The 18955-nt window shown below is 42.1% G+C and overlaps 1 protein-coding gene across 2 annotated transcripts; it reads left to right on the top strand.

Annotated features, from left to right (window-relative positions):
* Positions 1 to 3074: 3074 nt before the first annotated feature.
* On the top strand, positions 3075 to 18837 carry bco1l (beta-carotene oxygenase 1, like). Of its 2 annotated transcripts, none has more exons than XM_061837763.1 (12): positions 3075 to 3701; positions 4702 to 4822; positions 5683 to 5811; positions 8597 to 8726; positions 9893 to 10040; positions 10121 to 10271; positions 11969 to 12189; positions 12258 to 12524; positions 14913 to 15018; positions 16590 to 16684; positions 17965 to 18076; positions 18145 to 18837. In XM_061837763.1, exons 2-12 carry the CDS (start codon positions 4759 to 4761, stop codon positions 18297 to 18299), a joined length of 1578 nt encoding a protein of 525 aa, XP_061693747.1. In that variant the 5' UTR covers positions 3075 to 3701; positions 4702 to 4758; the 3' UTR covers positions 18300 to 18837. The 2 variants fall into 2 exon arrangements, with proteins under 2 accessions (XP_061693747.1, XP_061693754.1); XM_061837770.1 differs by having other exon boundaries at positions 3081 to 3701; positions 10121 to 10268.
* The last annotated feature ends 118 nt before the right edge of the window (positions 18838 to 18955 follow it).

Consider the following 18955-nt stretch of genomic DNA (forward strand, 5'->3'; position numbering starts at 1 on the left):
GCACTGGTGTGCAAAATATGACCCTGGGGCCACATTAGGCTCGCTACAATCTTCAATTTGGTCCATCGAGGATTTAAATGATCAAGAGTACTGTGATTTTTATCTATCCATTTTTTTTCATCAACATTATTTAAAATGTTTTTACATGGATTTCTAAATTGAGTAATCTGTTAAATGGGATTTTGCCATTTTCCTCCAATGTAATGCTTTCTTGTATCGATAACAAATTAAAGGCACAAGATGGGCCCAGAGAGGTGACTTTTGTTTCACAGCTCAAATTTATAATTGATCACAATTGCTCTTTTAACAAATGTGAATAGCAAAAAAAAAAAAATCTTGCAGTCCCTCTTTAATTGATTTATTGTAAACATCAATTACTACAAAAAAATTAAAAATTACATTAGTCTCATAATTAGAAATCAAACATTTAAAATATGCAAACAATTTATCACATATACAGTTAAAAAAAAAGTTAATCTATGAATAACTTGAGCCTGGGTTCATTTTGAAAATTAAATGTGGCCCTTGAGCACAAATGTTCTCCCATCCCTGTTTTAAAGAGTTTTACAGTGAATGGTGTCCACTTTATTAATGCAGAACAGTATAAAAGTTTCAAGCAAAAATGTACTCCAATAACAAAAGTTCTGAAGTAAAACATGCTGCATTATGCTTGATGGCTTGAAAGAGAATGAACCCCTCCTTTTATTTGATTTTGGGACAAGAATCATTTGTGTTATGGCAGTATTTGTCAAAACCGGGTACTCTGATTAAGGCAGACTAAACTGGTCTGCAGCACATTTCAGCTTGCTTCCGTAATGAATAGTATGAGCAATTGCTGTGGTGGCTGGATTAACTTTGAGATCCTGATCTCACTTTATTTTGCCATCATGTACTGCTGACACCAACACAACACAACATCCCTAAATTAAATTGTATCACTAACTACATAATTGCATAATTCCGAGCCAGTTGAAGGTGGCTAGCGGCCATTGTTACTGTGGTCCTGTCACGTCATCCTATTGCCCAATATGGTGCCCGCCTTAGAGTTCTCAAAATGTACTCTGCTTCTTTCTTATTCCACTAACTCAGTATTAATCAGAGTACTGTGTTTTGAAAAGTGCTGACACCACCAAACTCTTCTGCGCCCCCCCCCCCCTTAAAAAAAGGTTTTCTCTTCAGGATGTGGTGTAGTGCACTGTAAAGGTTTTAAGATGGATTTTAATGGACTACTCGGTTTTACGCCTATGTTAGAGCACTAATAAAGGTGATTAAAAGCACACTATGAAGGGTCAAGATGGGAAGTGAGAATTGGTGGTGCTGTTTGAGTGACAGCCCTGTTGACGAGCAGAAGACCGAGTCAACCAATCAAACAGTGTTATTTATACAAATCTAACAGCTGCTAAATGACCACTAACAGCTCTGTGTCAAATGTTTGTAATAAACTCCATTTTTCATCCAAGACCAGTTGTAGCGTCCATTGTCATATGGGAACCCTTTGCATGTCAGCCCTAATTTTGGAGCCCATTTGTGTGTTTTTGTGCTATAATTACCCCTTTGTCATAAAAACCGCAAGCAAACATACACTGGATAAATATCCAAAGTATTCAGATAATTGCCATCCCGTTAAAAACTCAACTTAAAAAGGTCAGAGGCTGTTGCACTCACACGCTGTGTGTGCCTGACAGATAATTTCTTCAACGCTTTCCTCTTGTCAACTCAAAAATGTATGTTTTACTTTTTCAGACTTATTTTTTTATTTATTTATTTTTTTTGAAATCTGACAGTAGCCCTGTTTTCAAGGCTGCTACCTCCCGACACTGAGAAAACTCTTCACCTATCCCCATAGGCTTCCCCTCCAAAACGCTGACCAAATAAATGTACCACTTGCACCCTTCTCCTTGAGAGGCTTTCCCTGGTAAAGGGATGTTTCCACCAACTAGAGATGAGTTTGTAAATTGTAACTGTTAGCATTACCTCCAAGTAGCTAGCTAACCTCGGCAAGCCTGTTCAGACACTTAACAGGATCACTCCTTTAGCTAGAATCTAGCTATCTGCTAGACCCATTCCTCCTCAGCCATTTACTAAAGCCAGAAAAACAGAATTGTTGACATTTATGAAGATTTACTTAAAAAGACAAACTGAAACTTCACACAGCCATAAGTAATCTGACCCTTTGCTATGACACTCATATACAGTATTTAACTTGGGTGCTGTCCATTTCTTCTGATGATTTCCCTTTAAATGGTTCTACACCTTCATTGGACTCCAACTGTGTTTGATTGTACTGATTGGACTTCATTAGGATGGACCGGAACGTTCGAGCAAATGAGAATCATGACCTAAAAAGGAACTCGCTGAAGAGCTTTGTGACAGAATTTGGGCAAGTTACAGATCTGGCCAAGGTTACAAAATAAAAATTCTGTTTGACTTGAGGTTCCTAAGAGCACAGTGGCCTGAATTATCCTGAAATGGAAAGACATTTGGGACGCCTACAACCGTTCCGAGAGATGGCTGTCCGGCCAAACTGAACAATCGGGAGAGAAGAGCCTTGGTGAGACATGTAAAGAAGAACCCAAAGATCACTGTAGCTGAGCTACCGAGATGGAGATTGGAGAAAGTAATAGAAAGTGCACCATCACTCCAGCCCTCCACCAGTCGAGACTTTATGTCAGAGTGACCTGACTGAAGCCTCTCCTCAGTGAAAGACACAAAGTGCATGAAATCCTGTGAGGGTGTTTTTCATCTGCAGCAGATAAATTGTTGCCACGTACAGGGATATCCTGGACAAAAAGATTCTCCAGAGTACTTGGGACCTCAGACTGGGCTGAAGGTTCACCTTGATAAGACCAGCGGCCTCAGAACAACTCTGTGTTGAATGGCCCAGCCAGAGCCCGGACTTCAACCCATTTGAGCATTTCTCGACAGACTTGAAATTGGCTGTCCACCAACAGTCAACATCCAACCTGACAGAACTGGAGAGGACCTGCAAGGAGTAATGGAAAGAGTATCCCTAAATCCAGGTGTGAAAAATGCATTATTCCCAAAAAGACTTGTGGCTGAATGAGTTCAAAATGGAGATTCTATGAAATACTGAGCATAGGGTCTGAATACTTATGGCTGTGTGATATTTCATCTTTTCTGTTTTAATAAATCTGCAAAAATGTCAAGCTTTTAATCTGTTAATATGGGGTGCTATGCGTATATCAATGAGGTGGGGCAAGAATTGAAATGAATTTTAGCAAATGGCTGCAATACAGTATAACAAAGAATGAACAATAAGGGAGTCTAGATACTTTCCGTGCGCGTTGTATATTCTTGGGGCAAGAGAACCTGACATTGAAACTCGGGTCAGGGAGCTGATTCGCTTTAGGCTTAGACACCAGCGTGGGGCCAGCAGTACTAGCTACTCGGATATAGTGATGTCCGCTCCGATGATACAAGGAAGAGGCAACTAGAGATTATAAAGTGGAACATAGCCAGGACTTGTAATCTTGCCAGGAGGGAGTGTCGGCAACAAGTAATTCTCTCGTAAATCTCTGGCCCCTGTGAGAGGCAGTGATGAGAGGTTTAGTAGATCATTCTCGCTCCACTGGTACCTGGCCAGCTTCTGGAGGGCATAGGGACTGCAGTTTGTACAAAAGTGCCCTTTGTTCTGGAGGACTGGGGGCTTCGCCAGTGCAGACGCCCTTCATCCTAATGCGGTTGGTACCATCACTTGTTCTAGAAACAGATTATTGTTTGAGCTTTCCATGACATTTTTCGGGCCCGACGGGTGATTAGCGAGCCTGCTCGAACGGGTGTGGAGTCGGTAAAGTTAAATGTTAATCGGGTAAGAGTAGAATTAGCTCTACTTAAGAGTGTAAGTACGTTTTCCACCTACGTACAAAAATGTCAACATTCACGATATTAAAGAGGCTCAAAGGAAATGTGTTACGTGTGATGTTGATAAGAGCGGCAATAAAGCCATGAACAGATTTAACCAATTAGAGACAAAAGAGTCTCAAGTCCACGTTCTGTGATTCTTTGCTTCCATTTTCACACACAGCACATCTGTGATTGATACGAGCATTTTTTTTTTTTTTAATTTAACATTGTTTTGACACATAGACTCAAGTTTGGTAAGAGTGAGTGATTCTATGATGGGAATGATATAAAAAGATGCATGGTACATAAGTTAACAGGTGACCTAATATTAATGAGCCATGAGTTAAGACTTTTTTTTTTTTTTTTAATATGTTCCTGTAATTTATTTTTCATATTAGATATCTTGCTGTATGGCACAACAATGTTACTGATAATCAAGCACCTTTAAAAACATCCATAAAGCATTTCCCTCTATCCTCACACGAGTCCCGGGTCTGCTGGAACCTAGCCCGGCTGACTTTGGGAGAGGGGCATATTCATATCTATGGAAAATTTAGTCTTCAATTCACCTACTATGTATGTTTTTGGAAGGTGGGAGGGAACTGGAGTATCCAAAGAAACACAAACACAGAACATACATTATCTCATTTACAAGTAAAAGTTAGAATGCATTTTTTTGTTGTTGTATTCCTCCAAGGTTGCATATTAATGCTAAGGTAGAGGTTTTGCTCAAGAGCACATGCTTGTTATGTTAGCGTCAATGCTAGCCGGCCAAGAACAAACTGTACTCCAGTCCAATTCTGTGACGAACCAGCAGCTCTTATGTAACGTTTACAGGACATTCGCAGAACGATAAGTGGAGGCGCGTGTCAGCTGGAGCTGCACGAAATCAAAATGCAGTCGTTATTTATTCACAACGGCAAGGAGACACCTGAGCCTGTGAAAGCGGAAGTGAAAGGTGAGGAAAAAAAAATCTTTTTTATATCAGTGATTGTTCGTGTGTGCTCTCTTTTGGTGGTAGACAATTGTGTCCTGAGTACAGTTCAGTTGTTTAATTTGCAACTTCAATACATTAGCAATTAATTTGTAGCAACAGCAAATATTAAGATATTTTAAATCAAATTTTGCTTTTCAGATTTTGAATTTAATTACAATTTATATGATTTTGCTAAATATAAGCACAGTATTAATGCGGAAACTATGCAAGACGTCACAGTGGTTAACAATATTATTAACCTATTCAATTTATGATGAGGTGGCACGATGAATGAGATGGAAAACGATGGCCTCACAGTTCTGAGGTCCCGGGTTTCGATCCCGGACCCGGCTGTGTGGAGTTTGCATGTTCTCCCCGTGTCTGCGTGGGTTTCCTCCGGGCACTCTGGTTTCCTCCCACATCCCAAAAAACATGTAAATTTAATTGAACATACTAAATTCCCCCTAGGTGTGATTCTGAGTGGGGCTTTTGTTTGTCTCTATGTGCCCTGCAATTGGCTGGCAACCAGTTCAGGATGTACCCTGCCTCCTGCCCATTGACAGCTGGGATAGGTTCCAGCACTCCCCGCGACCCTTGTGAGGATAAGCGGCAAAGAAAATGGATGGATGGATTGATAGTGATGATGAATGTGCCGAGTAGTATATTATGTGGTATTTGGAGGAAAACTGTTGAGAACCACTGTCCTAGTGAATCCAAGCGTGATCGTGACTGGGAAAATTATCGCTCAACTGCGTCTCACGATTCGGTTGATTCTGTAGGCCTCTCGTGGTGAGTGACAGTCCAGCCAAAGACCTTTGACATTTGACCTGTGCTCTTTGCAGGTTGTGTGCCCACATGGCTGCATGGCACGCTGGTGAGGAATGGCCCTGCATTATTTTCTGTGGGTGACTCGGAGTACAACCACTGGTTTGATGGGATGTCGCTCATTCACAGCTTCACTTTCAAAGACGGTGCGTGGGATTGGAGACATTGCATTTGGTACTCGAGCCATCAGTGGGGACTTACTTGCCTTGATCCGCCTATTAATACCGTCACTACCACCATCAATATTGGACAAACAACAACAGCACACAATCAATTATTTAAAAAAAAACAACAACAACAAAAATTAAATGACATCATACTTACCAGAGATGTTGATTAAAAAAAAAAATGTGCCGTCTTACCTTGACTTATGAGTTGATTTTGTCCCATGAGTTGACTCGTAAATGTAATCACTTTTAACTCAAATCAAAGCAACGTTCCCCAATCTAATGACTGGAATTGCCATTACAGAGAGTCCTCGGGTTAAGACGGTCTCGACCTAAGACGTTTCAACTTTATAACCCCCCTTCCGCCATTTTGTCTGGCTAATGCTAGTCCGTGTTTGCGCATTGGGAGTATCTTCGCATTTTTCGCTGTCCTTTTTAGACATTATGGCCCCAAAGAAGAAAGCTGTGTCTTTTAGCAATGCTCCTGCAGCCAAAAGAAAATCCATGACCATGGAAAATAAACACAAGCTCATAAAAAGATTGGAGAAAGGAGAGACAACAACACCACCGACCGTGGTGACAATTATTAAAGACGAAGCCCGTATTTCAGCGCATGTGAAGGGTTACGTTCTTACGTCGGATACAATTATCACAAAACAAGGTTCTTTGATACTTGTGGAGATGGAGAGGATTAAGGACCAGGTTCCTTCGCAATAGCTAAGCACAGCCTTCCCTTCTTCTTCTCCATCCACCTCAGTACATCATCTTGTTTATTTCAATGTATTTCTTTTTTATACAAAGTCTTTTTATGTAAATTCCGACTTTAATGGTGGAATCCGACTAGTGTCGAAATTCGAGTTAAGTCGGTACTGCAGGAACGAATCTCAGTCGTAGAACCGAGGACTCCCTGTAATTGGTTCAAGCCAGGGCAGCACAGCGGCGCAACTGGTGAGAGCATTGGGCTCGCAGATCTGAGGACAGCCCAAAAAATATGCATTACTTGGAGACCCTAAATTGCCTGTAGGTGATATTGTGAATGTGACTGTTGTCTGTCCTGCCATTGGTTGGCAACCAGTTCAGGGTGTACCCCGCCTGCTGCTGATGATAGCTGGGATAAGCGCCAGCACTCCCATGACCCTTGTGAGCATAGGTGGCTCTGAAAATGGATGGATGGAAATGGTTTAAACCAATGGTGGGACTAAGCACAAAAATCTCATTGTCGCATATATGGCCCAAGAGGAATACAACGGATAATCATTATGTCTGCAAACAGAGGAGGTTTTATGTGAAGGAAAATGAAGTAAATATTTTTGTCGCTTGGGGTTTCTTCATTTTAGTTTGAACACTGACAAAACTTGTAGTTGTACAAAGAATATTTGTGTTATGCCTAGTCAGCTAGTCGAAAATCCAAACTGCAGTGTCATGAAGCTAATGTTTTAATATGTTGCAAAATGTTGGAATGTGAGCTGATATGAGTGAAGATGCACAAAATTGGGACGTTCCCACTAAGCTCTTAAAGGCTCCTTTATACTCGGCCGGACAGCGACCGCGATAACTGGTGTGCGGTTTGGCTACTCCAGCGCATTCCATGCACACAGTTGTGGAAAATGTGCTGCAGTTCTTCTCAGAAGTGTCGCTAGTGCTGTTATTGGCTAGGACGCTATAGGGTCAAGTTTTCGCTGCATTTTTAGGCCTTTTCCGGGAGCTTGCAACAATTTTTGCCGTGTGCGTGTCAACCACTGATCGGAAAAAAAAAAAAAAAAAAAAAGACTGGACAGCGCATACACTTCAATCGGTGTGTCGATTGGTTGAAGCCACTTGGCCACCTTCTTGGTACTCCCATAACGAGTGGAGGACATGGTTTACAGGTTTGATTACGGCGGGGTTTTTCCTCAAAGTTTGGCATGTAGAATTAAAACTGGTCGTGTGAGCTCGACATTTTTTCAGTTCTGGTAACATGAAGGATTTTTAATTCGACTTGGTAAGCCAAAAAAGGCGAAGTGGAAAGGAAAGACATAACACCGTGATTACCAAGAAACCTTGCATATTACCTTGGGCCCCGAGTTCCGTGACATGTTAACTTTTCCCAATATACGCTGTGAAGCACGATCATCATAACACAGCAAAAAACAAAGCATTTTTTTGTCATAAAAACATTCAATTTTATGTCAATCAATTCGATATATTTTTGGAAATAGGGACTCGCAATGGGAAAATACACACTAAAGGCATCGTTCATTTGTTGTCTCTGCGACGTCCTGTTTCTGACAGAAAATTTAAACTTGTTGAAAATACAATTTGCAGAGTTCTGTATTTAGAAATTCATCAAAAATTTCACAGAAAACGTGTTTTCTTGCTTATCCACTGATGAACTTTGGGAAAATATTTACATCGCCTTTTCACAAAAAAACATTGGCCTATAAAGGTGAAGAAGAGAGTGAACGGTGAACAATAACAACCGTAAACAAAACTTTGTTCAAGTGAATTAAGCTCATCAAGAAATAAAAAACCCTTTACAAACAAACTTTAACAAAGTAAATCTTTCTAACTTATCTGTGGAATGTTTTCACACAGCCACGAAACTGGCGATTAACACAGTTAACAGGTCGACATGGTTGTTTTGGAAGTATCAAGATGGCTCATGTTTGATTACCAGGCCAGAATTGGTAATGTGTGTCCATATCTTTGTTGTGCTCCGATATCATTGATATCATCATTGACATGACGTCCTAATAGCATGACGTTGAGATTTTTGTTTCTCCAGGTGAGGTGGTTTACAGAAGCAAGTTCCTGAAGAGTCACACTTATAAGAAAAACATTAAGGCTGACCGGATTGTTGTCTCCGAGTTCGGCACCATGGTCTATCCCGACCCCTGCAAAAACATTTTCTCCAGGTACATTACGAGACTACGGATGTACAATGACTCCAAGGTTTTGTTTGTTCTTAACTAAATTTACTCCTATCCAAAGATTTTCCCACCATTGAAATGAATTCAAATGTTCTAATCTGTTCCAGAACCTCGCTAAACCTTTTTTTGGTCATATTCTTAATGACAAAAAATAATGTAATACTAACACATGAAAAGTTGAATTTGTAACCCTCGGGTATTTGCAAGCAACTTAAAAAACAAAACTGAAGCAAACATTTAAAAGGGAAATTGTTTTTTTAAATTTACCAAAGGTGCTTATTTGACCTGGTGTTAAATTTTGGAAAAATACTTGCATAATTATACATCGCAACCTATTATGAGTTCTTTGATGTGAGGAAAGAGTACTGAGCTTTCTTGAGACCAAATGGACATTGTCATTTATTGGCAAGGTGTTTGTGGCGAGTGATGTCTCAAGAAAAAATGCGCACATTTTTCAAATCCAGCGAAGAATTAAAAGTTGATGGATGAAATTATTAATAGAAGCTGATTTCTAAATATGTTCATAATGACCAAGCTCCTGGTTTCCCAACCTTGTTCAGCCATGGTCAATTTTTTGGGGGTATTTCAGCAGGGTTGGACCATAGACTGTTGGATTCCTATCCAAATGACTTGCAGTCACGTCATCAATGGAGACGGCAACAAACAAACAACCCTTTGAACTCACAGTCATAACTACAGACAATTTACAGTCTTTGATGAACGTACTGTGCATGTTTTGGGGATTTGCGGGGGGTGGAGTGGAGTTCCCAGAGAAAACGCACGCAGACGCTGGGAGAACACGCTAACTCCACAGAAGAAAGGCTGGATTCCAACCTAGGTCCTCACAACTGTGAAGCGGATGTGCTAACCAGTCGACCACCGTGCCGGGCCAGTCCAAACAAGTGAATACAATTCAAACCACCAAAGTGGCTCATGGGAGTGGCTCTTTGTGTTACTAGCCACGCTGGAAATAGACCCACCAATGTTGGCTTGGCGAGAGTCAGATTCTAGCCCTGCTCACAACACAGAGCAAAAAAAAAATTGAGAAAGTAACATCTTGCAACTGACCAAACTCAGGTTTTGGCACTCGTAAGTCAAAGTATTGTTGAATTTAATGTCTGTTTCACACCAAACAATCTCTTCCTCACCAGGGCATTCACACATCTCAGCAACATCATTCCTGACTTTACCGACAATAACATGATTAACATCATTCGCTACGGTCAGGACTACTACGCCACCTCTGAAATCAACTACATGAACCAAATCGATCCTGTCACTTTGGACACCATAGGAAGGGTGAGTCTCAACCCAAAACTCCTGCAAATTTCCCATCAATACTGTACAGCAATGTCATTTCAACCCTGAACCCATTTCAGATCAACTACAGGAACCATATTGCAATTAATCTGGCGACAGCTCACCCTCACTATGACGACGAAGGCAACACGTACAACATGGGAACTGCCATCATAGGTCTTGGTCCACCAAAGTATGTCATCTTTAAAGTCCCAGCTGATGTGTCAGGTAGTCGTAATCATATTTGATATCTTATGCCAGGCATGTCCAAACTATACACAGAGGCATTTATGGCCCGGTATCCGTTTACAGCGGTCCGTGGTATAAAAAAAAAAATGGCATTTAACACGGCCCATGTTTTCATTTAAAGAAAAACGTTTTTTGCAACATGTTCTCCTTTGACTCGATGTGTACTGTGCTGCTCCTTTTGTTGTCTAGTTTTGTAAGTAGAAAGTAGTCTTTGGCGTTACAGGTTAGTATTAAAGCTCCACTTTTAATTAAAAAAAAAAAAAAAAAAGGCAGCTGCAATGGACCCGTCCTCTCCCCCCCCCCCCCCCCCCCCCCCAAAATATGATTTTGACGTATATGGCTTTTTGTAACTCCCGCTATGAAAATCCTCAAGAGGGATTTGTTTTGGAGAAGAAGCTGGAAGTGACATTGTCAGCAGGAGCGCACTCAGGCGGTTTGGTGTGTTTTTACGAGTTTTACCTGCTGGAAGGTAGCTCTTTGTTCCTTCGTGTTAGCCAAGATGCCGGCTCGTTGTATTGCTGGATATTGTTCGAACACTAGGGAGGATGGATTTACTCTTCATTTTGCGTCCTTGTCTTCTTCCACGTGGTCCAACACAAGCCTCGCTAGCTGGCGTTAGCTTGTTGCTAGCGTCCTAGCAAAGTTCCATGCATTCACTTAGCCTCTTTATTAGCGACAAATTCCACCACATTACAGCGTGATTTGAGTAGTCCACTCAAATGACACACTATCATCATTAACTGTCAACAGTCGAAGATGTTGAACAATGTTGATAAATGTCCGCCTTTAATTTTTCTTTCCCTTCAAACAATCACTCTACCTTTTTCTGTCTCTTTCACGTCTCTCCCCAGTCTCCTCAACACGTCACTTCCTTTCCTTCTCAAACACTGGTTACAACAATAAAATGAGAAACAAAAGTATTTCTTTTCACAAATAAAATACATTTAAATAAATTCAGTACACACTTTAACAAATATTCCACCACCTTGTGTTAAGAAAACCTATAACCTAATTGCTACTCCATTTATTTTAACTTTTAACTATAGCAATTTTTAACTGGGTTACAATATGCTTCCAAAAGACCTGGTTTGTCGTGAAAAAATGGATTGCACAAGTGCAAAGGATCAGAGCTTCCTGGGTTCCAAATGACAGGTAGGTGTGTATACAGCTACTAAAACAAATAATAGTTCGGGGGGGAACGTAATCCTCTTAGAACGTAACAAAAGATCCGCGTACGTAAGTCAGCGGTGCTAATTATGTAGATGTCCGCGTCGACGCCAGATCCGCCAATCACGGCTTCGGCCGGTGTGGCTCATCGTGGCGCCGAGCCGGGCCGTTTTACAGCGTTGTCGTCGCTCGCGGCTGAGTACGCCATCGTCGGCGGCGTTGTTCATCGCATTGTTCATTGCCGACAACGAATGTTTTCGGCATGTCACTTGGGCCTTAAGCTAGCAGACTTTCTTTCATAAGACAGTTACTTGGTTTGGTTAATTACTTATGTAATTCTCTTTGTGTTATGGGAGTTGTACAAGGAATCTTCAACTGGGAGTGGCAATAAACTACTTGGAAAAAAAAGCACTCTCATTTTGAAAAAACTTAAACATGGCTTACGGAGGGCAAATTTGACATCATGGCTTGAACAAATGTTTAACAACTTTAACACAAGTCCCTCATTTCAGATCCCGAGCAGAGGAAACCTGCCCTCCGGCATGTGCAACAGATCTGCTCACTTCCTTTTCGCTCCATGCTGTTCCCAAGCTACTTCCACAGCTTTGGCATGACCGAGAATTTCATCGTATTCGTGGAGCAGCCGTTCAAGGTGGACATTGTCAAACTGGCGACCGCCTATTTCCGTGGCATTAACTGGGGAAGCTGCCTCAAGTTTGACAAGGACAGCCCTGTATGTAAATGCATCTGGACGCCGTCGTCCCCACATCAACTAGCAACTGACCCTCTACTCTTTCCTAGACCTTCTTTCACCTTTTCAACCGGATGACGGGGAAGAGAGTTTCCACTTGTTTTTACGGTGACCCCCTGGTGGTCTTTCATCACATTAACGCCTACGAGACTGAGGCCCATGTGGTGTTCGACCTAATTGCCTATAAGGACAGCAATCTCTACGATATGTTCTACATGAAGAATCTGAGGATGAATACCAGCAGCTTCATTGAGGCCAACTCCAACTCCTCGCGACCAACTAGCCAGCGGTTCGTCCTACCGCTGCATGTCAACAAGGTAAGGCGCAAGGGAAGGAAAACTGCTTTGAGTGACGCTCCAATACATTGAAACCTGAGAAAAATGCCAAAATAGAAGAGAGGACTTATCTTTGGTCTACCTATGGTCAGATAAATCAGCTTCATGATCAAAATCAGCTTTATTGGCCAAGTGTGTAACAACACATAAGGAATTTGTCTCCAGTAGTGGGTGCCGCCCAAGTATGACATACAGAGTACGAAGAACGAACTAACGAGAATGAAGGACAATAGACGGTCAATTGCCAGGAAAATCTTTTTCCCCTCATAAGAACTCGCAGTTGTGCAAGGATGCAGAGTCTTCTAGCATTTAGAGCAGTGAGAGTGCCCATTAGAGCAATAGTCCAGTGCAATAAAAATCGTGCAAAGGGTCTCAAGGTTTGGGGAGTGCATGCAGTTTAAAAATGTCATCCCTATAAACATTCTAAAATAGTGAAATGAAAAATACATATAACATTATTCACTTCAATTTCTACACAAAAAAAAAAAAACAAATATGAGCGGAGAGCGTGTCATCCATGCGCAAAGTTGCGGAAGTGTCATTCGACATCCAAGCGGTCACCATATTGGCTGCATCTCCTGTCCGTGACGTCACCCCGGACATTCGCCATTGAAAACTAGTTGTGGCCCCTACTATGGGAAACACCCCTTCTGACACGGACGCTCTTATCAAAGAAGAGAACATCAGACAACCGAGTGAAGTTACCGGGGCACTATTACCCTTTTGTTTCGAGCCATATTCAGATTATATGCAATCACAGCCAAACCGCCTCCCCGTCCGATCCACTTCCGCGGCGGAGATGAGGCATCACGGCCCAGCGCCGCAATGAGGCACCCTGCCCGACAAGGCCGGCGGCCAGTTCGGCCTTGTCGGCCAGGGTGGCTCATTTTCGCTGCCGAGGTGGCTTATCACGGCGCCGAGCCGGGCCGCTTTTGTCGTAGCATGCAGCTGAGCTGAGTCCGCCTTTACCAGCAGCGTTGTTCATAGCCACCGCCGCGAGCCCGACGCGCCACCCTTCGCCGGCGAGCCGTCGAGGCAGCCTTCGCACGCGAGTCCGACGCGGAAACCGTCCGATGCAGACATCGACACATACACGGATCTTTTGTTACATTATGAGGGACGGATTACGTGGTCCACCTCAAACTATTATTTTTTTTTAGTAGCTGTATACACACCTAGCTCTCATTTGGAGCCAGCATTTTGGCTAACACGAAGGAACAACAAGCTACTTTCCCGGAGGTAAAACTAATAGAAACAAACGAGTCCACTTGAGGGCGGTCCTGCCATTTACGTCACTTCCTGCTTCTTCTCGAAAACAAATCCCTTGAGAGGATTTTCAAGGTGGGAGTTACAAAAAGCTGTATGTCAAAATCATGTTTTGTGGTGAAAAAACGCATGGGTCCTTGTCGACTGCCGTTTATTCATTAATAACATACTAAAAATCATCAATTTCATGACGGTGGCACTTGACCGTGAAGAGTTGTGCGATAGTCTGCTGTATATAATATTCATACTGATTGGCCCAGCAGGGTGTGACAACAACTCAAGGCAAAAAACTGGCAGCATGTTGCAGTGGAATTCTAAGTTAGCTGTTCAATAATTTAATAGGTTGATTGCAAGAATGAAGAAACTGGTGGAAAGCCTGCTGGTTTTGATATGCATTGATCAGTAGCGCCTACCTGATGGAAGGAGCTGGAAGATCTGATGGCCAGGATGTGGAGGATCCGATCTGTGTTGGCCACACCGTAGTGTCATCTGCGAACTTCAGGAGTTTTGACAACTGAGTGCCATGAGGTGCAGTAGTTCATGCAGAGCAAGAAGAGCAGTGGGGGGAGGACACAACCTTGGGGTGCCCCGGTGTGGATGAGGTGGTATCCCCCAGCCTCGCCTGCTGTGTCCTGGCTATCAAGACAGTCTTGTTGCTCACATTTTTTCCACTTCCTCTCAATGGCTAAAAAAGACATGTTGAGAGACATCTGAGCACATTTACTACTTTTTAAAAAAAATGTGAGAAAATGGGGGAAAAAAACCCTTATGAATAATGCTGTTAAATGCTATAATTTTGTTGAGAGATTTCAGAATGCTTACATGATTTGCACCAAGATAATAATAAATAAATGTAAATATTTATGTAATTGTAATAATTTGGGAAAGGTTTTGAATGGTTGGTCCACAAATACACAGGTCCGGCTCATTTGAGATCAAACTGGGGTCATGTGGCCTCCTGTAATCTAAAATGAGGTTGACAGACCCCCTTGTTCTAAAGTCAATTTAAAAAAGACTTTTTTTTTTTTAAACCCAAAATATGTAAATCTGTGAAATACAGTATGACAAGTATTCACCCCCAACTAAGCAAAGTTTGTTGTTCAGGACTCACCAAAAGGAGCCAACCTGGTGACTCTCGCAGACACGACGGCCGCAGCAATCATGAAGGACGACGGTGAAGTTTTTTGCCAGCCGGAGATTCTCTTCCAAGGTCACTTTTAGCCGCCATGATCAAGAAGTATAATAATAATAATAATAATAATAATAATGATGATGAGGCTCAAGGTGTTGGATGCCAATGTGTATGGGGAGTTGTTTGTGCAGTATCCGACTAGTGCGCTGATTTACTAGTGGGCTCTTCTTCTATCTAGTAGAGTGACTAGGCCGAGTACACAGGTTTGATTGTTGTGCTCTGGTTGTTCTACTAGTTCAGAATTGTCCACTAGTTCACAAAATGGCTGCTACTGCTAATATAAAAGTAAGCTTCTTTCGGCTTGTCCCGTTAAGGGTCGCCACAGCGTGCCATCTCAGGTGACACTCATATTTGTTTGGCACAGTTTTTTTTTTTTTGTTTTGTTTTAAAGTAAAAAAAACTTTACACCAGACGTCCTTCCTGATGCAGCCCTCTTCGGGAGTAGAGGCCCCAGTGAGATATGAACTCACGACCCCTGGTTTACCAAACCAATGCTCTAATCACTGAGCTATGGGACCTCCGTGCTATTACTAATATGACGTATGAAATTATGCTAGTGTACATCTAGCACTTTTACTAGTAGTGCACAGATGTAACACCTGTATGAGTGAAGTGCTACCTGTTGATTACTACAATTTTATAATGTTACTCGTATGTCGATTAGTAGTCAGTTGTCAACTAGTTCAAAGTTTAGCCTGACTAGAAAGAGTTTTTCTACTAGTGCTCCCTAGTCGTTTTACCACTGTGCAGAAATGTCATATAGTAGCAAATGGCAGTAGTGGGAAAAGCCACATTTGTGACAGTGATACTACTAATGCAGTAAAACTACTCTAATTGAAAAGTGGATTCTAATAGTCCATCCATCCATCCAATTTCCTTGCCGCTTTCCTCACGAGGGTCGCGGGGAGTGCTGGAGCCTATCCCAGCTGTCAACGGGCAGGAGGTGGGGCACACCCTGAACTGGTTGCCAGCCAATCGCGGGGAACATCGAGACAAACAGCCGCACTCACAATCACACCTAGGGGCAATTTAAAGTGTCCAATTAATGTTGCATGTTTTTGGGGTGTGGGAGGAAGCCGGAGTGCCCGGAGGAAACCCACGCAGGCATGGGGAGAACATGCAAACTCCACACCGGCGGGGCCGAGATCGAACCCGGGTCCTCAGACCTGTGAGGCCAACGCTTTACCAGCTGACTCATCGTGCTGCTGGATGCTAATAGTGACATATTAAATACCTATACAATACAATGAGCATTTTTTCAACTACTGTGCAAAAATGAAATAACTTGACTAGAAAAACTGTTGTTCTACTGGAGCACTGAATTGTCTTACTAGTGAGGACAAAAAGCATAGTGGATGATAGACAGGCCAGTGCAGTAGAATGATAATGAAAAAATGCTCAAGATTTATGCTCTTTGGCCTCACAAATATGACAATGCAGCATATTAGGGGCATTAGTAGTTAAAAAAAAAAAAAAGTACTTCTACAGTGAATTAGGGCAAAGTGCGAATTGGTCCATGAATAATATGCACTCGAATGCTATCAGATAAATATGTTCCATATACTGTGTAATGTGTAATCTCTGGGCAGGTCTGGAGTTACCCAACATCAACTACAAGTTCAACAGCAAGAAGTACAGATACTTCTATGGCTCGAAAGTGGACTGGTCGCCGCAACCAAACAAGGTCAGGGCTGCAGGTGGCTAATGTAATCCCACTCTGTACTTGAGAAGAAGTACAAGTATTTGTCGGAAATGAAGACTTTTGGATCATCAGAAGTACTGATTCAATAGCTGTACTTAAGTCAAATGTAGTATGAATTTTTGCTATTATTAACTTAGGTGCAGTGGAACGTTGACAAAACGGGGGTTCGTCTTGTCCGATAAGGCCATATGCACCTGTATTAGGGTCCAAGTGTTTTTGGACACATTGTTTAATCCCATTTTATCCGATATCTGTTACATTTCGGTCAGTTTTATTGAGGTTCTATTGTACAAGTGCTCGTACTGAGAAGGAGGGTGGGGGGATGGCTTTAATTTTACTGTACTTTTATCAAGATTGCTCACTGATTTTTTTTTTTAAAAAAAAGATAAATTACCCAACAATAGCAGCTGAGGAAGAAAAAATAGAACATACTTTTTTTTCGGGGGGGGGGGGGAGATAACTGAGAATCTTTCACTATCTGAAATTGATATATTTTTTTCAGCTCATCTGCAGCGTTGAAACTTCAAACAAGATTTGATTGTTGTCTCTCTTCACTAATCTCCCCTATTATGAAAGTGCTGTGAAAGAGTCTCAAAGAAAATATGACACTTTAACGTAATAGTTAGCAAGACTAAGCTACTGTTAGCCCTGTAAACAAGCTTGATGTTAAACAGTTGCAAAATACCATAACTTCTTCGTATTATCATTACTGTAAATAGTTATTGGTTAACTTTAGCGATTCTAAGTTCTATTTTGGGGAATGCGCAATCAATTCAAAATGAAAAGTGGTGATAAATTTGCAGTACCTATCACACAAAAAGATGAGATGCAGGCCATTTGCACTCCGGTTTACGTTGCACAGTCTACAAATATAAAGCCCTATATCTCAAGTATTCAACATTGTTCTCAGTCTGTTTTTAAACAATACAGAAGACGACGTATTTGGAAACAAAATCTCGGAATTGGCTTTACAGTGGCTTTAAATTGTGATGCACAAACTGTTTACCACCTTCTCAAAAACCTTTTGGGGGATTTTTTTTTTTGTGTGGGGGGTAGCCTGGAACGGATTAATGGTATTTCTGTTCATTTCAATGGAAAGAGATGATTTAAGATCCTGGGGTTACAAGCATGGCTACAGAACAAATGAAATTTGTATCTCACAGTATTTTCCCTTTATTATTTCCCATCGCGGGTCAGGACTGCCGAAGGAAAGACATCCAAATCATTGACCTGTGATGTCATCAACAACTTTTGTGTCACAGATAATCAAATTTGACACAGTCACCAAGACCCATTTGGAATGGCATCAGGACAACTGCTACCCATCAGAGCCTGTGTTCGTGGCCTCACCCGGAGCTGTGGATGAAGACGACGGTGAGCTTTCACCATTTTTTTTTTTTTTTCTTTGGTGAACACGCTTTAAAAATTCACTTCTGTTACAGGCGTGATCTTATCCTCCGTCATCTCACCAGACCCGAACACCTCGCCATTCATGCTGGTGCTCAACGCCAAGACTTTAGAGGAGGTGGCACGGGCCGCTATTCCTGCCACTGTTCACTTGGACCTTCATGGACTTTTTATCCACAATGCCAAGTGACAGCCAAAAGTACTCAAATTCTGTACTTAACCATCACACACCATCAGTGACCATACAGGAAGACAAAATACACCGGACGTGTTTTTTACCAAATTTTTGACAAGCATAAACTGGAGGTTTTTAGGCTGACAAAAGACGTTACATTCACCAAAACTCATCAGAGAAACAACCTCACAGAGCCAGTCCACTTATCCATAAATCCAGCTATCCCTTTTCTTAGCCACTTATCCTTACAAGGGTCGCGGGAGTTCTGGAGCCTATCCCAGCTGTCAACGGGCAGGAGGTGGCGTACACCCTGAACTGGTTGCCAGCCAATTGCACAGGATATGGAGACAGACAACAACAGCCGCACTCACAATCACACCTTAGGGCAATTTAGAGTGTCCAATTAATGTTGCATGACTTTGGGATGTGGGAGGAAACCGGAGTGCCCGGGGAAAATCCACGTAGGCACGAGAACATGCGAACTCCACACAGGAAGGGCTGGAATTGAACCCGGGTCCTCAGAACTGTGAGGCCAACGCTTTCCAGCTGATCCACCGTTCCGGTGGCAGTCTTCTTATTACACATGAAAGTCAAGAGGATGTGAAATGCATCTACATATTCATTAAATTTCAAAGAAACGGCCAGGACTCTCTTTTTCCAGTTGCTGACCC

Source organism: Syngnathoides biaculeatus, chromosome 2, assembly GCF_019802595.1.
Source record: "Syngnathoides biaculeatus isolate LvHL_M chromosome 2, ASM1980259v1, whole genome shotgun sequence".
Lineage (NCBI taxonomy): Eukaryota > Metazoa > Chordata > Actinopteri > Syngnathiformes > Syngnathidae > Syngnathoides > Syngnathoides biaculeatus.